This window comes from Copadichromis virginalis, linkage group LG6, assembly GCF_057382275.1.
Source record: "Copadichromis virginalis isolate Kocher_CV1m ecotype Utaka linkage group LG6, C_Virginalis_male_GT1.1, whole genome shotgun sequence".
NCBI lineage: Eukaryota > Metazoa > Chordata > Actinopteri > Cichliformes > Cichlidae > Copadichromis > Copadichromis virginalis.
Window position 1 is genome coordinate 36,936,181 of NC_140623.1, and position 27,659 is coordinate 36,963,839.

The 27,659-nt window shown below is 37.5% G+C and overlaps 2 protein-coding genes across 2 annotated transcripts; both read left to right on the top strand.

The window, feature by feature from the left end:
* The first annotated feature begins 3,142 nt into the window (after positions 1 to 3,142).
* Positions 3,143 to 18,427, top strand: LOC146708405 (excitatory amino acid transporter 3-like). The gene is made up of 5 exons (XM_085460801.1): positions 3,143 to 3,167; positions 5,850 to 5,921; positions 6,360 to 6,452; positions 6,873 to 6,974; positions 18,365 to 18,427. Exons 1-4 carry the CDS (start codon positions 3,143 to 3,145, stop codon positions 6,968 to 6,970), a joined length of 288 nt encoding a protein of 95 aa, XP_085316927.1. The 3' UTR covers positions 6,971 to 6,974; positions 18,365 to 18,427.
* Positions 18,365 to 26,330, top strand: LOC146708406 (neuronal acetylcholine receptor subunit beta-2-like). The gene is made up of 7 exons (XM_085460282.1): positions 18,365 to 18,510; positions 20,109 to 20,153; positions 20,264 to 20,373; positions 21,259 to 21,785; positions 22,963 to 23,453; positions 24,592 to 24,737; positions 25,249 to 26,330. The coding sequence occupies exons 2-7, from the start codon at positions 20,127 to 20,129 to the stop codon at positions 25,262 to 25,264; spliced, it is 1,317 nt and encodes a 438-aa protein (XP_085316408.1). The 5' UTR covers positions 18,365 to 18,510; positions 20,109 to 20,126; the 3' UTR covers positions 25,265 to 26,330.
* The last annotated feature ends 1,329 nt before the right edge of the window (positions 26,331 to 27,659 follow it).

Genomic DNA, 27,659 nt, shown 5'->3' on the forward strand with positions numbered 1-27,659 from the left:
ATAATAAATGTATAACATGCTCTTCTAAAACACTGTGGTATCATTACTCTTTCCTCAGCATTTTGTTTCCTTCATCCTGTAAATTATCATCTCCAATGAACTGTCCACATAAGTGAAGTGCTTTTTACAACAATCCTCTTGGTGGCAGTGCAGTTCTGCAATCCAGGTAATCCTCCTGCCTGAGCCACGTGACTTCTCACATTTACCATAGACGGTGCTTTCTTGGCCTTGGAAATGTTAGTTTCTTTTTTTCAGGGGGTTAATTTAAACCTTTGCTTGGGCAAGGATCTGGTCCTAGGGTCCTGGGATTAACAACAAACATTTCTTTTCTTTTTCTACGGTTTTTAAAATTGTATTTCTTTGCTTTTATAAGAGTCTCCCTAGCAGTAGTGGTTTTTGATACGGGCGACACGGGCGGTTGCCCGAGGCGGCATCGTGGTGGGGGGCGGCATCACGGGCATCGGCAAAAAAAAATAAAAAAATTGCTCGTACTCATGCTGCCCCGACATCAGCCAGTGCATATTGGGAATGGCATAGGCACCGATCGGTTTTCTATTGCCCATTTCCTGGGAGTAAGGGCGCCCTCCGTTTGCGAGGTGCGCCTGCTGCTTTCGGCACAGGGAGGAGAGGGCAGGGCTGCGGGGGATTCTGTGGCTGGCTGGAGCAGCATCTAATAACTAACTCTCAAAATAAAACAAAATAAAAACAAAACAACAAACAAGAAAACACCAGACATTATGATACACACTTACAATTTGGACCGATTTTTTTTTCGAAATTCTATATGCGAAAAGTGAGCGCGAGAGCCCTTGTTGCGCCTGCTTGCTGCTGAAGTCAAAGTCAACTTTATTGTCATCTCCGCTACATACAGTCCAGTATATAGAGAGACGACGAGGCTCCAGTTACAGAAGTGCAAGTAACCAAACAATAAATATAAGAAGAGTAAGAAAATAAATATACACTTTAGGACTCGGGGTAAAGGGATCAATAACAATTTAAAATTTATATTTTGATGATTTAATGTCTCATAGACAACCCGTGGAACGGGTTCTTAATGTTGTAAATCCAAGCCCATTATGTATTCATGATTTGAATCATGGGTTGTGTGAAATCCCAGAAATACACCTAAGACAAAGTGAATCTGTGAACTAAGGTGTAGGTCTATTAGGTTATGTTGTGGTGATCCTCGAGTTGGGGGATTTGTGTTCATACTGGAGTCCAAAATTAAAACCAATGGAAGATGGACAAGAAAAGTTCAAAGCCATCAGGTGCTCAGTTTAGAAAAAATAGAAAAAAAGAGGAGGAGAAACGAGCAAAAGAGGGAGTGTTCCTCTGGCGCCAAACAGGCTAGGACCGCCACTGCTCCCTAGTCACGAGTAATTTGAGGATTTAAAAAACAAAGAAACAACGACAGCAAAAAACAAAAACCTCCGGATCTAATGAACATCTGAACACCTTATAACGGCTATAAGGTCTACATATTTGTGAGCACTAGCTTCAAACTAGCTGCACTAGCTGTACACAGCTTATTTGAAGGGTGGTCAAAGTAACTCAAGTACTTTCACCATCTACGCTCTGTTTGGTGTGACATCAGTTGACTATTTTGGCTGATTTGTTTCCTCTTTACAAAAAATAAGAAAATGGAGTGCATCCTAAGCTTTTGCGGAAAGTGCTGGCATTCTTGTATCCACAGAAGAAATGTGTTAACCCTTTTAAGTCTGACAGGTGTTTTCCTGGGTAAGTGAAAACGGTTATTTAATTACTGCAATTAATGATAGCGACAGCTGTTGACCATTTATGGCCATAAACTGTACATGGACAAAGCTAATGCTAGCTGGCTATTAATTTTCCTACAGTATGCTAAATCCCGAAGTTTATAATGGGTCTTTGACTTATGATATGAAGTATCTTGAGGTCACTTCTATACACTGGCTTTATAAAATAAATAATTAAAGCCGAACTGAATTTGAACATTCCGGTTGAAGTTATTTTGAGAACACTAGCAAAAAAACTTTAACAGTACTTTTAAATACAAGTAATAAAGCAGTTAGCAATTGGGCTAATATAATGCTAATTTTGGTACTTGTTAAATTTTACTAAAACAGTAATAATGTATAGCCTTAGCAGGAAGAAAACGGGGGCTTAAAAATATTTCAAACAGGCTTTGGGTTTTAATGCACCTTAAATTCTTTTAGAGTGGATTTAGTTCATTCCTTGATTTGAAGTTGATTTTGGAAGTTATGGGTGTTAACTGTTAACTAACAGTGAATTAAGCTAATCAAACTTCAACCCATTAAATGTGGGATGATGAGCAAGATTGTGTGGGCTCTTTATATATGCAGGGGGTTAATGCTATGAGAATTTACGTTTTAATAAGAATATAAAACTTTAAAAAAATGAACACAGGAGACTGCAGATGACAAATGTGGCATTTGGCATGTTAAGGGCTATTTGAGTGCAACGAACACAGTTCCTTTATTGTAAATACCATAATAAGGGTGTAAAACAAAGCTAGAATTCGTTCTTGTGGATTTATGTATTCACCTTTTCTCTCTATCTAATTTTTTCACCTGGTGTTCTATCTTGCAATCATAGGTTTAGTAAGGAGGCTTACATAAATGATCACATTTTGTTTTGTAGCCACACATTTCTTGTGAAACTCAAAAGATCTACATAGCTTAGGATTTGGTTGTGACCACCAAATCAGTGTAAGCAGCAAAAATTGTGACACTTTAACGTGCACATAGCCCATGATGACATTATTCTGTTTTCTTCAGTCATTGAATAAAACCCAAGCTTTATGAACCTGTATGAGCTACATTGATGACTTTAGAAAACTAGAGCCATTATGTGGATGATCAATAAACTGAAAACTGTAGAAGTGGAGGGGAAAAGATAGTTGGTGCAGCTATTTACAGCAAATTAACAGCATCTGAACATTATGTTCTGAAGAAGCAAAAATACTGTGTGCCAAGGTCTCTTCAGAAATGGTGGTTGTAAACAACTCATTATTAAGGGAAGGAACATGGGACAAAAAGTTAATTTATGCCAAATTACACAAGAACTGAACAGAAACTTTGTGACAACAGGTTGTATGGTGGTATGAATCAAAATGTGAGGTTTTGGATTAATTTTTGTCAGTATGTATGATAGAGGCCAGGAGAGAGGTACAACAATGTGTGTCTACCTGCTAGCTTTAAAGTACAGCGGAGGTTCGGACATTCAAATTGATGAAATCGTGGATTGTGCCTGATTTTTATCCATCATATTATACCAAAGACTGAAAAAGTCTGATTTGTAACAAACAAACAGCTTTTAGAAAAGCTTTAACTATTTAGGAATTACAGGCAGTTTTAAAGAAAATCTCTTATTCTCAGAGCATCAGAAGTAAAATAAAAAGTTGGAAAAACTAACACCACTTCATTCTCTTCCACTTATCCTTATCAGGGTCACAGGGGTTGGAGCCTTCCCCAGCTACCATAGGACAAAATGCAGCATAAACCCTGCCAATCTGATGCAATGCTAACACAGAGAGGCGGGAAACAATTTACACTGAGATCCACACCTATGGGCAATTTAGAATCACCAGTTAACCTAACCCCACAAACAGCAAGTTTTTTGGAAGAAACTGGGGTACCTGGAGAGGACCCACACAAACATAGGGAGAGCATGCAAACTCCATACAGATACTGGCGTCGAACTCAGCGCTTTTGTGCTATAAGGCAACAGTGCTAACCCCCACAACACCATGCTGTCCACAAATGAACATAACTACAAATATAAAGACTTTTTTTTTTTACTTGGATGATGTAGCTAATGTATCCCTGAGGTCTGCCAGGCCTTTAGTGCAGGCCTTTCAGTTGCTGCTTGTTTGTGGATCTCTCTCCCTTTAGTTTTGCCTTCATTAACTGGGTGGGTGGAGATTGGCTGACTGACTTGGCCATTAAAGAATAAACAGTTTCTTTATCTCACTTTATAAAGTTTTTGCTACCTCTTTAATTTCATTTGGGTTATAAACCTAGTGATGACCTCCTTCACTTGCATCGGCATCTCTTTGGACCTTGTATTGAGAGTTCAAGTGAAAAAATACCAAATACAAAGTAACCACTTGGAATCAACTCCAGATCTTTTATATGATTAATTTTTCATGGGATAATATGGGAACAGGCCTCACCTGACCATGAAAACAGCTTTTCAGTCAAATATTCAATTATGTTTGAGCCTCTGAAAATGGGGGCTACGTATAAAACTTACTGTAATTCCTAGTTAATGAATTAAAAAAAAAACTTTCTGAAACCTATTGATTTAAATCTGAAACTCTGAACTTTGGTTGTTTGATTTAAAATTCAGTGTTGTGTTATATAAAGAGACAATTACAAAAATTGTGACATTGTCCAATTGCTTATGGATCCAACTGTATTGCTGTATCTCAAAGGTGTGTAGGTATGGGTGCAATTTTGAGGACCTACGCCAAGCTGACAAAGTTTCAAAGAATCTACACTCAACAAAAATATAAACGCAACACCTTTGTTACTGCTCCCATTCCCCATGGGATGGACGTAGAGACCTAAAATTCATTCCAGATACACAATATAACCATCCCTCCCAAACAGTGGTCACAAATCAGTCCAAATGTGTGGTAGTGGGCACATCTGCTATATTGAGATAATCCATCCCACCTCACAGGTGTGCCACATCAGGATGCTGATCTGACATCATGAGTAGTGCACAGGTGTACCTCAGACTGCCCACAACAAAAGGCCACCCTGGAATGTGCAGTTTTTTGCGCTATTGGGGGTCTGGGGACCCAGAACCGGTCAGTATCTGGTGTGGCCACCATTTGCCTCATGCAGTGCAACACATCGTCGCATGGAGTCTATCAGATTGTCAATTGTGGCCTGTGGAATGTTGGTCCACTCCACTTCAATGGCTGTGCGAGGTTGTTGGATATTCGTGGGAACTGGTACACGCTGTCGTATACGCCGGTCAAGCACATCCCGAACATGCTCAATGGGTGACATGTCCGGTGAGTATGCTGGCCATGCAAGAACTGGGACATTCTCAGCTGCCATCTGCCCTGAACAATGTGAACCATGATTCATCCGTGAAGCGCACACCTCTCCAACGTGCCGGACGCCATCGAATGTGAGCATTTGCCCACACAAGTCTGTTACGGCGACGAGCTGGAGTCAGGTCAAGACCCCGATGAGGACGACGGGCATGCAGTTGAGCGTCCCTGAGACGGTTTCTGACAGTTTGTGCAGAAATTGTTTGGTTGTGCAAACCAATTGTTCCAGCAGCTGTCTGGGTGGCTGGTCTCAGACGATCTTGGAGGTGAACCTGCTGGATGTGGAGGTCCTGGGCTGGTGTGGTTACACGAGGTCTGCGGTTGTGAGGCCAGTTGGATGTGCTGCCATATTCTCTGAAACGCCTGTGGAGACGGCTTATGGTTGAGAAATGAACATTCAATGCACGGGCGACAGATCTGATTGACATTCCTGCTGTCAGCATGCCAATTGCACGCTCCCTCATTGCTTGTGGCATCTGTGGCATTTTGCTGTGAGACAAAACTGCACATTCCAGGGTGGCCTTTTGTTGTGGGCAGTCTGAGGTACACCTGTGCACTACTCATGATGTCAGATCAGCATCCTGATGTGGCACACCTGTGAGGTGGGATGGATTATCTCAATATAGCAGATGTGCCCACTACCACACATTTGGACTGATTTGTGACCACTGTTTGGGAGGGATGGTTATATTGTGTATCTGGAATGAATTTCAGGTCTCTACGTCCATCCCATGGGGAATGGGAGCAGTAACAAAGGTGTTGCGTTTATATTTTTGTTGAGTGTATATCGGTTTCTCAGGAGAAATACTGATGCGGATGCTTCAGTTGGTCACTGTTCCTTTCATTGTGTCAAGTGTGATTATGGATAAGCCATGAGTACTTTTCCTACCAACTATTACATTAACTCCCACATTTTCTACACCTGGATTTTAAATGACCAAAGTGGTTGTTCGTCAAATGTCTGATAAAAATCAATAATAAATATATCTAAGAATAATTCTCCTTGCGGTTTTAAATTTAACAATGAAAACTGACATAATGACAATCCTATATGAAATTTTTAACAAAGCTACATTTTGACAGTTGTCTGAGACACATCACTCCACAGCTCACTGATCAAACAAACTGCAGTGGTTTCAATGTGGACGCAACACAGAAAGATTTATGATCAGGAAAATGTATTATTTTTCTTCTTTTAGGTATTATATGGTTTGTATTTTCTTTAGCCGTATTGTAAAGTAATTTGACTGTTTTTTTTCTTTGTATTATTTTTATACCATGTCTTTAACAGGAGTTTGTGGTGTAAGTGTTGGCATATCCAGAAGAATCACTGCACGAGCGATAATATACTTTGTCTCAACCACTGTTTTGTCTGTAGGTGTAGGTAAGAGAAATTTTGTTTTAGCTTCAGGAATCTTTGCTTATCTTTTAAGACCTTTGTTTTTCTATGTTAAAGCATTAGACTTCCCAAAAATATTATCTGTATATCTGTGCACTCCATAATGTTTGGGACAATGACACATTTTTTTTGCCTCTGTTCACCACCACAGGGGATTATAAATCAAACAATCAATTTTACAAAAGGTAAAAAGTTATATCTGTTTTTGTACATGGTCATGGAAGAGCATGGTCTTTTGGGTTGAGATAAGGTAATTGATCACCATATTGATTGTTTCATTTACAATCCACTATGATAGTCTACAGAGGCAAAACTAATAAATTTAGACCTGCTTAAGCAGAGTGCGTTGTTTTTGTTGCTGCAGAATATTTATTTCTCTGTTAAAACTCTTATTATATATTGTAGGAATATTGTTGGTAGTGGTGATCAAGCCTGGGATGACACTGTTTTTGATGATGACGATGATGAAGCCTTCTCAACAGTGGATGTCTTGTTGGATCTAATAAGGTAAGAAGAAAATTTGTTTTCTCAGAATCCTTCCTAACTCTTACTTTTCTTGCATTTATTTAGGTGTCATTTTCCAGTTTAGCATGATTTAGATCAGTCAGTCAAATCCTTTAATCTGAGAAAAACTTCTTTAACTTTATAAAAACAAACAAATATAAATTTTCTCTTAATGTGCATTGCTGCAGCTCTCATTTTCACCCTCTATCTGAAACAACTGGTTTTTGCTCATCTTTGATGAAATGGGGAGTCTGTTGTGATTGGTCAGCTGGCCTAGCTATAATGGAAATAAAAAATCAAATTTAATCTGTGTTTCGTGGCGCACAATAGATCCAGGAACAGAAACGGAAGAAACTGCTACATTATATAATTCCACATTATATTGGTGTAATGGAATGTTGTTACCATTTCTAACATTATTTGCGTTGTGTGTGTAGCGTCAGACAATCCTAAGAAAGTTGAGCTGCACTGTCGCACAGGAGATGGAATGAAAACACAGCATCACACAACAACACATCTCTCTTCTCTTTTCTTTCTTCTGACCCCCCAAACAGTTTAGGCAGACAACTCACCCTCCTTGAGCCTGGTTTTGCTGCAGGCCTATTAAAAGGGAGTTCTTTTTTTCCCACCATTGCCAAGTCTTTGCTTATAGGGGATTTTCTCTAATGTTGCTAATATTATAAGGTCTTTATAAAGCAATTTAAGATTACTCTTGCTCTGAGTTGGTGATTTATAAATAAAATTACATTGACATTGTACCTCAGCATTGAGTTTTAGCAGAATCTATGGAAATACTATCAAATCTGCTGATTAGAAATGTTAGTCACATTTCTTCTCTAATATGTTAACATTAGTAATAGTTTTCATATTGTTTTGGTAGCATTGCCACTAAGAATAAAAGCCCATATTTTTCTCAGATGCTGTAAGGGTTTGAGACTCCTGAAAGTTAACTCCTGACTCTGAAATGTCTCAGTCCTAAAGTTTGTCATGCTTTGCTTGTGCCTGAGACATTTCAGAGTTAAAATTTGAAGCAGTTTCTGTTTTCTGTTGGAGAAAACTACTCTCGCGGACTTTTGCCCTTTCTCCCTTCGCATAGTTTTATATAAACATTATATGCAGTATTGTTAAAAAAAACAACAACAAAAAAAAACTCATGGCAATAATCCAATAATAAATGGCAGTTTATTATTGGCAATAATAAATTTGTTTGGCTCCAACCTGCAGTGACTCTAAGTTGCATAAGCAGCTATATGTGAGGCTTTCTTTTAAGTAACATATGTGTTAATGTTTAACAAAGGTTTAGATTATAACTTTAAAGCACCACTTTTCTCTTTTAAGTGCTTCAACACTAAACACCAACTAATAGCTTTTATCTTCTATGATGGTTGTTTTCTTGACTCTTTTTCAGAAATATGGTGCCAAAAAACCTGGTTCTGTCAAGCTTTAAACATGTATGTTTTATTACTTACACCAAGCAGACAATCAGATATTCATGGTTATTTATTAATTATGTTAATTATTCTTATTTATATATATATATATATAAATAAAAAATAATAATAATCTATACATTTTAAGAACATCCCTTAAAAAAAATATATAGATAGATAGATAGATAGATAGATAGATAGATAGATAGATAGATAGATAGATAGATAGATAGATAGATAGATAGATAGAGATAGATATATGCGCATATTGGCATTTATTTCTTATAGAAGGTGTTGTCTTGATTTACTATAGTTTTCAGCTGATCTCAATAAATATCTATATAAAAATTTAAAAAACAAAAGTATTGTTCTCTGATTACATTGATATATTAGGACATTTATGAATTCTAAAATAACTTTTAAAAACGTTTTTTCCCTTGCAAACCATCTGGAACAACAAATGTGTGAAATGTCATAATATGTCAACAAATAATGATATAATAATGATGAATCGGATAATAAAACAAACAGGTTGTGTGTTTTTGGAACAAACTTGCAATAATTTTAAATCTCTAATCTAATGGCCTCTGAAAGTCCACTCTGTGATCTCTGGTGGTATACCTGTAGAAGTTACTACCTTTCTTGTACCACAGCATGGACTCCACAGTAAAGCAGGTTAATCTTAACATGAGCCTCCATATAAATTAGTAGACTTGTTATGGGTAACACTGTTGTTATGGGAAACTCAGAAATAAATGTTTATTATTGACTCATTTGTCACATGACACGATTTCCCTTTACACTACAGGATTTCCACGTTAAATGTTTTTGTAGTATCTATTGAGTCTCTATTGCCATCTAGTGGTGGTAAAAATTGCAAGCTTCCGAACAGGACACTGGAGCCACACCTAGAAAATACTGTGTGATGTTCGCTGGTTTAGATTGTGTGGCAATGCAAATTATTTTAAGGAAAACAGAAGTATTGTTTTTTAAGAAAAAGTTCCACATATGATGACAGATATTCCAAAACAAACAAAAAAATTGGGCCTAACTAAAGCTTACAATTAAAGTTTTATAGTTTGATGTCCATTTACTCCATTAAACTTACTGTTTTACAATGGCTGGTTATGGAAGTTTCTATCAAAGGTGCATAATGACGTTTTGCTGATGTGGCAAATAAAGAATGCTTGATGTTTTCTTTGAGCACACATCATTTGGGTTCTCTATTTTTACAGTTACTTTCAACTAAAGTGAGATAATTTAAAATGTATAGGTATTTACCCCTAAGTCCCAGGTGTAGCTCATTACATCAATAATACAAATATCCCACTCAAAACAAGCATGCAAATTTGTATGCCTATTTTCAACACTCTCTTTTTTGATGAATGTTTTCTTTTATCTTTAATAGATGTTTTATGAAATAGCTTAACAAACCTCTTGTTTATTTTCTCATATTTGAACTGTTGGGATCTTCTTCTTCTTCTTCGCCTTCTCTTTCATGCCAGTAAAGAAAATAGATACATTTTAAGAATGTGCCTTTAAATGTCATCAAATACAAATGGGCTGATTACATTTTGTGGGATCAGGTTTAACGTAAGCACATATTTAAAAAGGACAAAAACAAAAGCATCTGATGTCCTTCTTTACACCAAAGCTGTGTGATATTTGTTACATATCAGGGCTTTCACTCTTATTGTGTTCATAGTTGTGCTTGCCCATAATTTATACCATCACGTCTAAGCATGCTGTGCATTATTAGCATATTAATGCATGTATAATGCATGTCTCTTTGGATTTTTAAATGTTCACATAACATTAGTATTTCTCTATTTTATTGCTTTTTTAAAAATATTGATTTAAACATCAAAAATCTGGACACCATGTAGAAATTTAGTGACAAAACAGCAAGACACCAATAATATCTTCCTCACAATTGAGAACTGAACTCTAAAACTACCAGTCCAGTAATATTCAGACACAACATTTGTGTTAGTAGACATAAAAATTACAAAATCATCAAGAAACAATGGTCTAATGTTTTGACCGTGAACCAGACAACCACACCCTACTTTCCTCAGACCTCAGTCCCAGACTCATTGGCTTTTCACCTTTGTTTGATTATTGTTATTTCAGCAAATCTACTTTTCTCTTCCATCCAAGGCTCTCAGACGCACTTTTATGAAAATGGATTCTTTCCTGAACACAACATTCATAGTACTACAACACATTCCCACAGCCACTTTATTTTAGGATCATGTCAGTGTTATATACTTGGAAACACCTCTGGAGGTATTTACAGTCCCCTTTCTGCTTGTTCTCTTGTTATCATAACCACAATATAGGCTCCCTTTGATCACTGGTCCAGTTTAGAGTCTCATATGTTCTGAGGTGCCAAGGGATATTTAACATGGGCCAGAAGGTGTCATTACAGGAAAAAAGCTTATTGGTTAATAAATAATTATAAACCTATTAATCAGTGGTTAAAACTGATGGTCTGACTAGTTTCTTCACTGGCTAACTTCGCCGTCACTCAGATGTCTGTTTACGAATATGAAGATCCTTTCCCAGTGCACTCATACAGTAACCAAGAATAAAAATGTAAAACTAACAGTGTAACTCATTCTTTGTGTAATATTTTGATTTATTTTTGCCTCTAATAAATATTGTGCTTTTACTGTAAATACATCATTTTTTTCAGATATCTTATTAGCACTTTTATGACCCTAAAATCTGCCTGTGTAAGACAGAAGCAGTGATGGAGCAGCAGAGCATGGGAGGAAGGATGTTATGAATTGCTGTAAAACGTGGCACTCTTGTGCCAGTTAACTTGACTGAAGCAGACAGTCACCTCCATTATAGCAGATTGAAATCTCCACTGGGCCGTGTAAGGGAGTAATGTGTTAGTTATATGGCCTGTGCTGTGATGGATTTATGCACATGCTAACTGCATCAATGATAGACCTTGGATAAATCTCTCCATTTTATTTTTAACGTGAATATTTCTGGATTGTGGGAAGGACTATGGACTCAGAAAATCATATGCTTTGTATCAAACTTAGCTGAAAATTCGAGATTATAAAAAGATACAAAAAGGAAAAAAACTACCAGAATCGCCACGACAAGTCAGTGATTAACAATCATAACGTTGTTAATCACTGAATCTGCAGTGGTTTATTTATGAGACACAAGCATACATTTCTAAAGGAGGAGCAGAATGTTAATGACTTCTTCATATGATTGTTTTCCCACCCCGGGCTTTGTGATTATTCTTTTACTGTGATAGCCACATGAACAATACATGAACAATAAAAATACATTCACGTGTACTAAACTAACATGTGAGTATTATCTGAGGTCAGACATTAAGGTTAACCACAGACATGGGCTCCCATTTGAGCAAGCACTTGTTTAAATAGTGGGAAGAAAAAAAACATCCTTTTTAACAGGAAGAAACCTCCGGCAAAACCTGAGTGTGAGAGTACCAGAAATACCAGTCTTTATTTTACTAATGCAGAAGTCTAAATTCAAAATGTCAGTCCAAAAGTCAACTTAAATTAAATGTGGCACACAGGTACAAAGCAACAAAACTATCAACAGTAAAACAAGCAAGCAAACAAAGGAAAAAAATAACCATTCACCATCAGCCTGAATTATTGATAGAATTAAACACAATTGTATTTATCTAGCAGCTTTCAATCGAAATATCACAAAGTGCTTCATAACAAAAATGCTAGAATATCAAATTTTTTAAAAAGACGGGGAGGATTCCAGAGTCTGGCGACCACTGTTGCAAAAGGTCCGTCTCCTTTAGTTCTCAACCTTGTATGATGCCCAGCAGATCCTGACCACATGACCTCAGGACCTGCTGGGGATGTATCAGTGTAAAAGCTTGCTGATGTATGCTGGTGCTTGTCCATTCAGAGCTCGAAAAGTCAAATCCAGAATCTTAAAAGTAGAGCCTTAAGTTAATGGGGAGCCAGTGCAACTAAATTAGCAACAGTGTGACATGTGAGTAGAAGACTTTTAAAAACCTTGCAGGATCGTTATGAATATCTTGCAGATGCTCCAAAGAGGTTTTGTTAAGAAAAGTAAATGATGAAGCAAAAGCATGACTAATAATGTTTCTTATAAAAGCAAGAATCACAAGTCTAACGTGATCATGCAATGTGAGAGCTGAGTCAAAAGTTATCCCAAGGTTCCTGACATAAGATTTAGAAAATGTGGCAAGGGGACCTAGAGTTTCCATCATCCTACCTGTCAAAACTGTCAGAGGGAACATGCTTGTTTACTCCACGTGTTTCTTTCGATCTATCATCTGAATGTCACAGCAGAAATCAAGATGTGGTGTAGTCACACTGGTGTGCTGTCAGCTGGAATGGCTTATCTCCTCTTTGAGTTACAAAATCAGCTTGAATCATCAGGTTATATTACTCTCCTCATTATATCCCATATTATTTTTTAAAAATGTCACATTCATCCATCAAACAAATGATTATGGTCTGTTTAACACCAGAACATTGTAACTCATGGTAACCCCTTTTGGACAGGCAAAATTAAAGTAAAATAATGTTAACTTGAATTTATGAGTCGATAAGAAAGTCTTCACACAGCCATATGTCAAAGCTGCAGTGAGAAATAATTTGCAGCGCTAATGTGTTTCTGCTGCAGACTATACTGACACGTTTTAGTAACACATTATCATGGTTATAAAACCCTAACATGTATATTGTCTTAGATTAAAAGGACCAGGATCTCCATGTCTACACTATTATATACATTACAGACCACCTAAAGAGGAAGCTTAAATGCTGGATTATCTGCAACACTAGGTTCGTTACATGTAGACTGTCTTCTTCCATCAGTCTGACCTATATCAGGTTGTGAGTTTAGTCTACACTCTGACTGTGTGCCAGTACAAAACAATGACAGAGCTCATCTGACTTGAATGGCATTTTCTCATTTAAATTTGCATCTTTGATTCTTTAACATGGGGTCTACAGTCGCCACTTTGCGGTGATTTACGGTTTTAAACGCTTTAAGTTTAGTTAGTCACAGTGTTGTGAAAAGTAGGCTGTGGAAGCGCCACTGGCTGAAAAAGAGCCCATCTAGATGAGACTGGCAGATGCACAAAAGTCCACGCCGTGACGTGTGTATCTGCTCCGGTCCGAGGCGCGAGGAGCACACAAGCAGAGAGACACGCACCTCCCCCTCCGAGCCCCGACCTCCTGCTTTTTCATCGTAGCTTCTCCTCGAAGTTTGATGGAAAAAACGCTCTTGATTTTTTTGTGGACTTTGACTGCAAGGTTTAACCCCGAGGAGTCAATGTAGCGCAAGCGTCCCGCCTGCATGCGCGCTAGTCTCATCAACTGCGCCAATTTCAAGTTATCGGCGCTTCATCAAAAGAAACTTAAGGCAAATATTGGTGATTAAGTTAAAAAAGAAAACAAGTTTAATGTGGATTTTTTTTGGACACCATCGTGGACTAGTCTACTGGATTTGGATCGAGAGTTGCTTGCTGAGGCGGCTGCGCAAAATGGGCTGCCCAACTCCCGCAGGATGCTGTGAAGTAAAGGACCATCATGTTGCCTTTGGCAAATAGACACTTTTTACACGTGATATATATATTTTTTAAACCATAACAGCCAAAGTTTCTGCGTGTTTTCCAGCAAAGGAGAAAACACCTGAAGCACCTGTGTGGACAAAAGTAATAGGGAAAGCCGCGAGGTTGGGCTAAATTGTCACTTTTGACATTCAAGATATTTCTGGTCTTTTTTTATTTGATTTAAAACATTTTTTAGAGGACAGGCATTACAAAGAAGCAACTTAGCGTAGTGAAGCGGAAAGGAGATGACTACCAGCACTGCTCTTGTGCTCCTCATTCTCTCTCTAACAAGTAAGTTATTATCTTTTAAATATCCCAAACTGGTACGAATATGGAAACATTTCCTGTGAGAAGTTTACTGCTAAGAACAGATGTCCAAGTCTATGGTGTTGATCTCTCTCTCTCTCTCTCTCTCTCTCTCTCTCTCACACACACACACACACACACACACACACACACACACACACACACACACACCCTCTTAGGTAGTGATTATGGCCTGAAAATAGGCGCGATACTCTTCCAGAGAAGTCGATTTAATCACGTTTCATTGAACTGCAGAGGAGATAACTGACCTGATTGAAGACTCAGGTGTCCTGTAGCAAAGGATAACATTAATGGTGCCACAAGAGAATCTTATATTAACTGTAAATCAAATCTCAGGGGTACAATCCAAATGATTGTGCTTCAAAGTGTGGAAAATCTTTTAAAAGACAAATTAAAAGAAGAGATGCTTTTCTAGTTGATACTTCTCTATTTATTATCATGTAATTAGTGCAATACCACTACTCACCTATATTAAATGTAACATTTTGGTAGTTGTGAGAGTTATCTACATGTTTTTTTTTTATTCAAAGGGATTCATAAAATAAAATCCTGAAGAACTAAACTTCATATTTCTGTATTTCACTTCAGCTTAATCAAATAAATGCTATTATTTCACTTTATAGTAATGTATTCAAAGCTTTTAGACTTTTATATATTACCAAAGTCAGTATTTGGAAGTCCATAGTCTTTGCAAATATTAAAATAATATTTCAAACCATTCTTCACATGACAGAATTTTTTTCTTCTTCATTTAATAAAAAAAATCCCAAATAATCCAGATCAGACTTGACTAACGTCATTTTTCTAATTTGTATGTATTTGTATGATTTAAACTCTTCCTCAAACTGCTACCCCCACCTCCCCACTCTTAAAGGTAGAATATTAATAGTAGTAGTAGTAGAGTAGTAGCTGCAACCCAAAGTATAGGGTTTTCTACTTATATTGTCCATATACTGTATCTATAATCAACAGATCATCCTCCCTGGAAAGGTACAGTTACAATTATCTTACATTATCTGTCTTTTCTGTATTTGGATTCTATAAAACTGAAGAAGAAGAAGAAGTGTATTTGATGTGTATTTGTGTTTCTGAGTACAGGAATTTAAAGCAACCACAACAGCACTCTGCAAGAACGTCCTGAGAAAGTGTGGGTGGTGTTCATACTCTTAAAATACCCATAAGTAAAAGCAGATGTGCCCTTGAATAATTAAATAAGAGCCATGTTTTGTCTACCACCAAGAAAGCACCATCTACTGTTTTTTAGGCAAAATGTGGATCTCTCACTGCCTTAAAAGAAAAACTTCCTCTTACTTACCTGACCTTGATTTTAGCTTTTATTTCAGAGAGTGGTGCATTGGATACATGTAAAACTGGTTAAGCTTGTAGGTTACGCTTTACCGTTTAAGCTAGACCTAAAATACAATAATGTTTTCCAAAAAGAATGAAGACAACCAAAAAGCTGAGCCATCAATCTGTAGATTTTCTCTTACAAACTCTGACAAAGATCAGCTGTGGCATGTAACATAGTCAAGGATTAGTCTGCAGCATCCATCAAGAGAAGGCAGGAGACCCTGGAATTGAGCTTTAAATGATTTAAAGGCTGTAAAACATCGAGAAGCGGCATAGCACTTCTCTGTGTCTTCCACCATGTTGTTGTGAGTGGTTGCATTTCTCTGAAGGCCTAAAGATTTGACTTGGACTTGTACTATGCAATGATATGTGGCACCAGTCTTCCATCACAGCGTCAGTGTTTTAATCTTAATGAGTCTCATCACTGCAGAGTACTGGTAGCTAAGCTGTTCTTAATATAAAAGGTATCAACAAAGGGGAGGGGGGGGGGGGGGGTTACTCTTGAGTGATAAGTCACTGCTACCCCCTTGAAGTAAAGCCTTCCATACTTGTGAATGTGAAAACTCTAATGCTGCCATAATCGCAAGTCTAATTTCACGAGTCAGTCCCACTTTTAACATACTAGATGTTTGAAATATTTTTTATAAAAGGAAACTGAGAAGAGTTTATTGCTCCATAATAGGTTTGAGGCTTTAGTCACTTACATCTAGTATCATCCTCTTGATCTGCCATCCTTTGACAGGAAAGTGAAACGTCTTGAAACAAAGAATATCTCTGTTGCTTCAGTTTGAATAGCAATGTTGCACAAGTACAGTACCACAGTAAATACTAGTGAATGCAGCAGCTATTATCTCACTCTTATTACCCCAACAATTGATCGTGCATGCATAAAAAAATGCATGTTGCCCACTAAATCCTGTCAGAGACTCCAGGAAGTTAATGATCCTGGTGAGACCCCATCCGTGGAGAGCCTTTTCACTTCCTACTTATGTCATTATGCTGAAATTGGCTGCAATTTGGCCAGAGAGTGCTTGTGAGTTCCTCAACTAATTAGATTCAGTGAATCTAAATTACTAAAAATGATTAGCACCTGTTTCAAAACAAATGCTCATATCCTGTTACAGTTTTAGCAGACATACGTTTTCTTTTAGGGAAACCCATTTTGCCCATACAACACTAGCATTCCGCTAATGTGTGTCAATTTAGGATTTACAATAAGTCATCCTACCTCAATGGTTCCCGTTCCAAATGATAGTAACTACAACAGATGTTGGGAATATGGTTAAATCAAGACAGAAGCATCTGTAACAAATTCCAGCTGGTTTCGGTGGTCGATTATGAATGCTATCAGTTTGCCACGGCAAGAAATTCTCTGCTACTTGTTAGATGCATGAAATCAAAATGCCAGCACCATAAAGTGGATCATGATGCATAACATCTCCAGTACTTACAGAGAGGTATTCCATTGCAATCGTGCAAAAAAAAAAAAAAAATCTGAAAATTGAGCTATATCGCTTGCCAGAGGTTCAAAGAGTAGGAGTTTTCCATTTTTGAAATATCCATAAAACAGTCAGGGAATACCTTGTAAAACAGATTAAACAAAATGAGCTTCAGGGTGCTGCTGCATTTTGGTGTCTTTTGATAGACGTTTTCCTTTGTTTTCCCTTTTCTTCATGCAAACCTGAGCAAGGTGACCTTTTGTTAAAGCTCCATATTTATTGTTGAGATTTACATGTGGTAACTTTTGACAATAAGTTGTTAAATAATACCAGAGCAGCACTGCAATATTAATACATTTACTGCTTTTTTCCTATTAAACTTCTATTCAAATCTTCTGTTAAAATGAAAAACTTGGTATCGACTTGATTTATATTTACATACAGTATTTGTTCTCGTATAGCTACTTTAATGACAGCCTAATTTGCTGGGCGTATAATCTAAACATTTCTATGCACGTTCATACATTTAACACATCGTATTGAACTCTGCTGGGGCCACTTCAGAAGAAATATAAATGTGATTAAGCGGTTTAGCTTTCATTTTAACAAATAGCTTTCCTCTTACATAAAGAGATACTTGAGGTTCTTACTTGATGGCAGACCATTTATCCTCAGATGTTAAAATAAACTGAGAGCTAAAGATTTCTCATTTAGTTCTAAGAGACTCACTTGCCTCTCTTCAGCTGAAACCACTGATGTTCACTCTGACATGAAAACTTGAAGCAGCAGGGTGCTGCTAAAAAAAAGAACATCCATGCTCACACAGCCTGCACTGCATGCAATCTTGCAAAAACAGACAACTCATGTGCTACAGGGAGGGAAGCGGTCCAGATAACCAATCCTCACTGCGCTGTTGTCAGTTTGTTTGACAATGTGGATATAATGGCAGCTGGAGCATTTTGCTTCTGATTTATTCATACAATTACTTTTATATAACCAATAATTTAGGGCTCAGGAAACATAAAGCTTCAGGGCTGTCTCACCGGGATGCTTGACTGGCTGTGAATCGCCACAGGGCAAACACATGGCCTTTATGAATGACATTAGTTATTGCCTCTGCCTTTTCAGGCAGTGGAGTTCCATGTAATCATGTCTATAATATTACATATTTTAAACAGATTCATTTTATGTTTAAAGCACTTTGATTAATTGGATTTCTTTCAATATTCTGTATTTTCTCTGCAGGCAGCTGGGCAGAGAATGCAGAGGAGCGCCTGGTAAACTACCTTTTAGGTCCAGAGCACTACAATAAACTAATCAGACCTGCTGTCAATAAGAGCCAGCAGGTCACCGTCTCCATACAGGTGTCTTTGTCTCAGCTCATCAGTGTGGTGAGTACACACAAACTGCATCCAGATTATCATGCATCAGAGTGTACTGGGCTCAAACACCGTTACCTGAAATAAATGAAAAATTGGGCTTGTGACGATTTAATTTGACGCAATCAAAACCCATTACTGGCAGTTCGTATTTGATGTGATTCAAGTGAAGTGTTAACATGGGGATTGACTCACTTCTGGATTATTTGAATTGAGGAGTTTGCATTTCACCATATCCCTGCTACGGAGGTGGCAGCTTGATTACGGCATGATCTTTATTAGTTTGTAGAGCTTTGTGACATCATATGTTCCCACGTATTGATTCAGTAGGGCTTTTCACAGGGGATCATTTACACAGGTGCTTGCTAAAGACATAAAGGCTAATAAAGCATCTGTTCTATTTATATGTCTCAAGAAGCTATGAATATGAGTCTGTATGTACACAGTACCAGGACTCTGAATCCAAAATCAGCCGTCATGCATCCCTTTATATACATGTGTCACAAAAAAGGATTATTCTAAACTATTTATGTCTTGAAATCAGCTAGAGCACCTGTATGGATGTGCAGTCTTTTGTTTCTCTCCTCTTTTCTCTTTTAGGAGTATTCATCTTTTTGTTTAAACACCAAACTCTACCTTTAATTGCATTACAGAAGTTTTTATAATTATTATGTGGTGACTATGTAACCATTAAGTAGTGCTTTAATGCTCCGTTAGTCTCCTTTAAGAAGGAAAATAGCGACATAAATATTAAAGAAAAGAGCAGAATTAATTTGACATTATAATGTAATAATAATAACTTAATAATAATTCATGACACTGTCACAGTTCAGAGGCTTCTAGGTTGTAGAATAGAAGTGGCAACTTTAAATTGCCTGTAATTGTGAAGGTCTGAATCAATTTATCTGTCTCTTTGAGTTAGCCCTGTGCTCGACAAGTGATGTTTTATGCTTCTCTTCTCCAAACTATTTGTTTTACCATTTGGATATATTTCTTTATGGTTGGATTGTAAAATGTTAATAAGTGACCTGAATAATTCATTTCTGGATTATTTCAGTTTTTAGAATTTTTGATCACCTGTTGTTCTGTTTCACAGAACTATTATTATAAGTCACTGCAACTAAGCTTTACTTAAGGTCTTCACCTCGTGACATGGGCTTCTAAAAGCTTCTTATTCACATTACTTAATGCACTACTTTCTGCTCCTCGGCTTGAACAACACCTAAGCCACTGAAGTGTTGCAGAATATGGTTTTAAAGCCATTATTTTCATCATATTCACTAATGATCATGTTAGGCTCCATGGCTGCGTGCGCCTCACCAGAGGGTTTAAAACACCATTTGTCTCAGACAACTTTGATTCTAACCTTTCCATTCATCTCAAGACAAGACAGTAAACAGGCTAACCTTAGTATCACAGTAAGTCCTTCCTTTGAGGCATTTGTAAAACAGGCTTTAAAAATAAATGTTTTTTGCTCCAAAATGTTAGTGTTATTTCATGCACTCATTAAAGGTGTGTATTGATTTATTGCTTTGACCTTTACTCAAAATAAAAATAGCATTATGGAAAGTATTATGTAGTTTTAACAGCTGACTGATCTTTGCTTTTAGAATGAGAGAGAACAGATAATGACGACCAACCTGTGGCTGTTTCAGGTACCTACAGTCTTTTCTCTGCTGCCCAGTTCTTATACAGTACCTTGTATGGTCAGTATTTGGTCTTTTTGGTCATAGCTACAGTTACAATAACAAAGGCTCCTCTGCAGGAATGGAATGACTACAGGTTGAGATGGGATCCTGAGAAATATGAAGGCATCAAGAAATTGCGAATACCCTCCAAACTTATCTGGCTTCCTGATATAGTGCTCTATAACAAGTAAGTATGCAAATTTGATCCCAACCGAGAGAGACTTGGCTGCTTTTCTGAGTTTAATTTATGTGATTTGTACATTTTTTTTTACTATAAAAAAATCAATTTAAAGCAGGAAAACTAATTCCTGTGGAGGCCTTGTATGAATGGACTAAACCATTATTTTATTAAACCGTTCTTAATATTATGAGGTTTTTGATCATTACCACTCATGTTTTACACGTTGTTACTAAAATGCTAAGTATTTCAGTGGGAGCTGTGTAATTGACAATTTCCACAAACCCAGTTTCTCTTTATTATTAGTGTTTTATATTAACATTCCCATATGGTCTAGTGGCTAGGATTCCTGGTTTTCACCCAGGCGGCCCGGGTTTGACTCTCGTTGTGGGAAGTTAGCAATTTCATGTGTATAGTTATGATTGCTAGTAGGATAGAGTTATGTGAATAATTCCAGTGCTGATGACAATAATAGCATGACCTGTGCTATCATAGAACTCTTCTACCACATGCCAAGCAACATTTAATAATTTGAGCCCAACTAATTTACTGTCTGGGCAAATATTTGCTATTTTTTGATATACAAGTATCGCAAACAATATTAATTTATTAGGAAATTAATGAAAATGAAACAAGTAAAGAATAAATGGAAGAAGCACCCCAGGAACCATCTTACAAGAATTGACATTTTACAGTTATTTGGCACTCCTAAATAACTACACATAACAAATGCTAGAAAGTACAAATAAATGTTGTCCCATTTATTAGATTTTTAAATATTAGTATTAGTATTGGTTTAAAAAAAATCCTGTATTGGTCAGACTCTAATTTTTCTTTCCTCTTCATTTGATGTGCTTAACGCTCTTTAATCCTTTATTTCTAAACCTCCTATAGTGCTGACGGTGTGTACGAGGTTTCCTTCTATTGCAATGCTGTGGTCTCAAGCACCGGGGACATCTTCTGGCTCCCTCCAGCAATCTACAAGTCAGCCTGTGCCATCGAGGTGCAGAACTTCCCCTTTGACCAGCAGAACTGCACTCTCAAGTTCCGCTCTTGGACCTACGACCACACAGAAGTAGATCTTATCCTCACCAGTGATTTCGCCAGCCGTGACGACTTTACTCCAAGTGGAGAGTGGGACATCGTCTCGCTCCCAGCACGCAAAAACGAGGACCCCAACGACATAACCTATCTGGACATCACCTATGATTTTGTCATCAAGAGGAAGCCTCTTTTCTATACCATCAATCTGATTATCCCCTGTGTGCTGATCACATCATTAGCTATCCTGGTGTTCTACCTGCCGTCAGACTGTGGGGAGAAAATGACGCTTTGCATCTCAGTGCTGCTGGCACTCACTGTGTTCCTGCTGCTCATATCAAAGATAGTGCCACCTACCTCTCTAGCAGTGCCACTCATAGGTTAGTCATATCCATATTTGTCTATTTGCAACAGTTTGTAGCCTAGGGCAACGAATATTTGGGTTTTTACTATATGTACAGACACTTTATATAAATATAATAGTTTGGTGATGTGTGTAAGAAAACATAAAACAAGAAAAAAGTAGTTTTTCAATTATGGATTAATGCCATTTATTTACAACTGAAAGCGCTACACCGCATTTGAAATAGTCTTATATAAATGATGGGTCTTCACATTTCATTTTTCATATATGATTTGTAAATGTGCTTTATGACAGGTCAGTCCTTTTTCTGCTTGCCCTTCACCTAATTTTTTATTATGCTGTTTACAACCTCAGCACAAAGTCAACACAAGGAAATTAAAAAAAAGTGAAAAATATTATAGCTGCCTGAAGAGGCAGCTGCTCAGATTATGGACAGTTTCACTCCGGTGAACACGAAGACTCACCAGATAATAAATGTTTAAGTTCAACCCATTAAATTACTAGTGTTATACGTGTACCTGCGCTTAACATTAATATACTGCTTTTGGAGATTTCAGTAGGAACACTAATGGAACAGTATAAGGGAAACCAAACAGCTGAAAGTGATGAAATATACTTCATTCTAGCAGAGTACTGCGCCATTCAAAAAAATGAAGGAAATGGTTAATTGTAATAGTATAACACGATCTGGGAAGCACACCCCAGTGTCATGCAAATGTATTTCACCTGCTTTGGTGCAAATGAAAGTGAAAGCTATCACCACTCTTTGTTTGAAATAATATCTACTTTTATAACCATTTTAAAATTGTAGTTTTTTACTTAGCATTACATTATTTAATTTATTTGTTTTCAATGACTGGACTGATCAAACCTTACTATTTTTAAATTGGTTTTATTATTCTATTTTCTCTTTTTCTTAAATTATATTTGATGTACTTTTATTCTAGCTATAAACCATTTTAATTTCTAATATATTCTTTCATCATTTTGAATTTAAAATTGCTTAGTATTGCATATTAACACCTTCCAGTTAGCCTTTTAAAACAGTCTTTATTAAAAACGTGTTAGAGATGCTGCTGGTTGTTATTTGAGACCCAGCTATTATTTGATTATTGAATAACACATGACTGACATGAAGTAGTGTTGGTAAATGACAACATCTGATCATTTTTCTGTGTCTCATTCTGTTAAAGGTAAATACTTAATGTTCACCATGGTGCTGGTCACGTTCTCGATTGTAAGCACCGTCTGCGTCCTCAACGTGCACCATCGCTCACCGTCCACTCACTACATGCCTGACTGGGTCAAACGGCTCTTCTTAGTCCGTCTACCTACCTTCCTCCTCATGAGGCGTCCAGGCTCTTCCAATGTTCGTGATAAACTGCGCCGGAAATACACCAGTCGGAGTATTGTCTGTAAAAATAACACCCAAAGCAGCACAAACAAAAAGCAGTACTCAAACATCAGACTCGGTGGGATCAGAACCGACGCCGACGCTTTCTACGTGAATGAGGATTTGGCGCAGCGGTGTTGCTGGACGGCTGGTGACATCCCGGATGGTGGCAGTGGCTTTTCAGACTTCCAGAGGCCTTTGGCCAATCAGTTAGATGCAGATCTGGAGGAGGCAGTGGATGGAGTGAGATACATAGCTGAGCACATGAAGACAGAAGACGATGATGAAGGGGTAAGAAAAAAATTGATAGGTAATGATGAATAGGGGAGATAGGGCGACACCAAAAAATTGAAAGGAATAGAAGATAAAATATATTCTTGCAGAGACATAAAGAGGAAAGGAAAGCCATACAAAAACAGATTATGGAGATGCATGATGTCAGACAAGCGACAAGGTGGAAAGGAAAGATTACCAGGGCAAAATCAGATGTGAGACGAGCCATATCTCAGTGTTTGCTTTTGTTCTCTTGTCATACAATTGGAATCTGTCAGCTATATATTTTACTATAGACATTTCTAATGTCATCAGAAAGCTCTCCACATACTTTTGTGTAAAACACACACTGACTGAAGCACAAATCATAAACCTCACAGATTTAATAAATATTACAAACATGCTTAGCATCTGTAATTGTACTCTTTCTGAATGACATGCTAACCCATAGCTCCAGGGGGTGTCAAACATAAGGCCCGGGGGCCAGAATCGGCCAGTCAAAGACTCCAATCCAGCCCACTAGATGTCTAGTGATGTGAAGGAGAGCATAGGTTTTATTTCCACACATTTTACAGTCCTAGTGATAAAAACCACCCCACAGCCATTCATACTACACCAAAGTAATGAAGTAAAAGACAAATAAATGACAGAAAAGTTCTTGTTTTTTCAACTAGCTACCATAGAAACTTTGTTTTTTTACACACCATGTCAATGGTAAAATAATGAAATAAAATAGGAAATTAACAAAAACATTCTGCTTTATAATTACAGGACAGTCTGTGTCATGAGCTACCAGAACGTCTTCTGTCATTTTACATTTATTTTTTACAATTTAAGCACAAAGAGTTGTGGTGAAAGATTTATTTCATGAAAGAGAACAGCATTTCTTTATTGTGTAGTTGAAGTTGCACTTCTTTTTCCTGCATTGAAATATTTCAGGGATTAAAAGTTTACACTGACGGAAATGGGAGTTTCACTGGCCTTAAGTGGTCTGTATGTGGCTTAAATGTAAAATGAGTTTGACATTCCTGCTTTACAGTGTTTAGGTGTGACAAACACTGAACTGCCAAAAGGTAGATTTAACAAGCTGATTTTCTTTTGACCCAAACATACAAACCTTAACCGCAAAGGTCTGAATCTGTTAATGTGGTTCTAGATCATAGAAGACTGGAAGTACGTAGCAATGGTGATAGACCGTCTGTTTCTGTGGATCTTCATCTTGGTGTGTGTGGTGGGAACTCTGGGACTCTTCATGCAGCCACTGTTCCAGAGCTATAACACGCCCACTGCTGATGAGACAGAGTGAGTCATACACACTGTGAAATACACATTAACATACAGAGCAACACATGTTTGAGCCTGGCATGGGCTCGTATTTAAAATTCTAAAAATAAAAGAAACTGTCAGTTTTCTTTACATACCAGAAATGTCCCATCCCCCCCCCCCTTTTTTTTATTTGTGTGACATGCTTTTTTCTATCACACACACACTCATTGACACACACACATGTCTGGTTTCCTATTCTCATGGGGACATCCCATTGACATAACAATTTCGTGACACTAAAACCACATTTTGAGTGTGAAAAATGCCTTCAACCCCGTGGGCACCTGGATTTTGGTCCCCATCAGTATAGTAAATTTCACATTTGGTCTCCACCAAGATAGTAAGAACCCATACACACACACACACACACACACAAACATAAAGGATAGTTCACGCACAGCACAGCATTCATGCACCGGGTGATTTGTAGGATTCAGGTATATCTTCATCTACACTTGCTTTACTTTGTGTGTTTTTCTCCCTGTAGATATGGAGATTTCTAGGTTTTCTGTGACTGCAACTTTGAGAAGCATTACAATGTCTGGCTGTGATCTACTCCTAATGATTAAATCTGACACATAACCATCCGGTGATGAACTTCAAATGAACATGGAATCAAACCAGTTGCTTAACGTTTGCCTGTGCGTTTCCCCACCTTCATCGAAGAAACTCTACCCCTCAAAGTCGAGCAGTTTCTGCCAAGATGATGAAGACAGTGCCTGTGGACAGTTGTTCCAGAAAATTGTACAATGTAAAAAACACAAAGGTGATGAAAATGATAGATGATTTGCAGTCCCTGTTTCATTTTGGACTGACTGCACTGCTGATGAAAGTGTTTAAGGTTTTAACTGTGACTGTTTTTCTCCCATGTTGCTGCTCCAATGAGGCCTCTCCTCTCCAGCATCGCTGATATGAAAATTGTATGAACATTTATAACAGTGGTACAAAAGCGGAACATAATTTCTTTTTTCTCTACATCAGCCTTTACTGTAATAGGAAGAGGATTTTGTTCTGCCCACCTTTTGTCTTTGTGGAAGTATTAACGCACCATTTCTCTTTCTGTCTTTTTCCTGTTCCACTTCAGAGCACTGTGTTTCATTTCCACAATCCACCTCCCAAGTAACGTTGTAACTCTAATGCAGTGTCTTATTTTGAGAAATGTGTGTTCTGCTCTTGGTTTCTCTCATTGTGTTTTTTCTCACATGCTTGTGTATTCTCTTCTTGTCTGTCTTTCTATTCCACAATCACAAGGCCTGACAGAGTTTGAGAAATATTGATAGAAGTCTTGAAAATATGGATGAAATTTCAAATAGATGTGACAGATGGAGCGAGTGCTGTACACATCACGCATTTTATTTCATATGAAAAGACAACATTAATTCTAGTTGTGTGTCTGTTTCCCTGTCCAACAGCTCATTTCCACCCTTCACTTTTTAACTGCCTTAAACCTTTGTTGGACACCAGAAGATTAAAAACCTGTAGCTGCACCATGTTATATGTTAATGATCTGACACTGACTGTATTCAAATTCAATATGTTGAATAAAAAATGCTGTCAACTTTAGTTTGACCTGTGCTGTTTCCTCATCCATTTGCTAGAAGGTCACTTCTTAGATTGGCTTTTCTAGTAGAAGACATTTCAAAATGTGATGGTTAGAAGTCAAAATACATTGGATGCAAATATAGTAAGTATGACTTTCATTTTCGGTTATTATTCATATTTGGTTTATTTTCTGTAAGTCACTCACATTGGTCAGATCTCACACGAGAACAATGATATTTACACTTAATTGGGATAAGTTTTCCACTCTCACTTCATCAGATATTTACTGTAGTTTGGTTAAATTTACTGATAAAAACTGTAATTTGGTTTAGGTGATTTCAGATTTCATTCTTTCCTTGTCATGGTGTCAGGGAAGGAAATGTCAGAGAATAAAAAATACAAACAAATAAAAATCTGTATGGACTTGGTTTGTTGTTAAAGCCAGTAGTCTAATGTATGCTGTTAGAAATGTCATCAGAACTTAAACTAAAATCACACCGCCTTCACGCTGTGATTGACGAGCTCTGGGAATTTTGAGCTGGATTTGAGCTGTACTTCCATGTTCACAACAGAGTACAACAATATACAAACCCTTACAGGAGACACTCTCTCTGTGCCTGCTGACATTTCACCCCTACTTGCACATTGGCCTATCAAATCGCGTGTAACACCATGTTTGCCTGCTGAATTAGTTGGGCAACACAAAACACAAAGTACCTTTTTTCTATTATGACCCCACCTGCAGTTTAAATAATGTAAAATGCCTTCATGCCTGACAGTAACTCATTTACACAAATATTATTTACACCCATGTACATTAGTATGTCATATGTTACCTTGCAGGTAAAGGTATAATATAACCACAAGCTGTGAAAATATGTCCAAACATCATTTTACACTGAGTCTTTCATAACCTTCATATCATAACCAAGGCTTTACTTTACAGAACAGGATTCAGCTGCCTGTCCAGACTTCTTCTGAGCTGAAAACTGACAGCAGGAGCTTTGCACTTCAGGGTAAAAGTAATAGAAGCACTCAACGTAAGAGAGCGGAGGTGAAAAACAGTGGGTTTTCTTTGCTTTTGTAGATGGGATGGCTGACATTCTCAAGCAGAGCCCTGACAGTATAACATAAAAGGAGGTTTTCTGTACTCAGAAAGGGGGCAGGCAAGGTTGACAGAAAGTGGCCCAAGTATTTTTATACATTTCAAAAGTTGCTACAGTGACACTAATGTGGTGAACATTTTCTTAAACTTGTTTTCTTCATGTTTTGATCAAACAGTGCCAGAGGACAGCAGTCTTCTGTGTCTCTGTGAAAAATACATATTCAGACCAATTTTCTCTTTAAGACTTGATT

Excerpts from the sequence above, each read along its gene's own strand:
- LOC146708406 (XM_085460282.1), top strand. The coding sequence starts at position 20,127 with ATGACGACCAACCTGTGGCTGTTTCAG. Across the intron at positions 20,374-21,258 it reads GATATAGTGCTCTATAACAA|TGCTGACGGTGTGTACGAGG; the intron begins GTAAGTATGCAA and ends AACCTCCTATAG. Across the intron at positions 21,786-22,962 it reads TCTAGCAGTGCCACTCATAG|GTAAATACTTAATGTTCACC; the intron begins GTTAGTCATATC and ends ATTCTGTTAAAG.
- LOC146708405 (XM_085460801.1), top strand. The coding sequence starts at position 3,143 with ATGTATGATAGAGGCCAGGAGAGAG. Across the intron at positions 3,168-5,849 it reads TGATAGAGGCCAGGAGAGAG|TGTATATCGGTTTCTCAGGA; the intron begins GTACAACAATGT and ends ATTTTTGTTGAG. Across the intron at positions 6,453-6,872 it reads TGTTTTGTCTGTAGGTGTAG|GAATATTGTTGGTAGTGGTG; the intron begins GTAAGAGAAATT and ends TATATATTGTAG.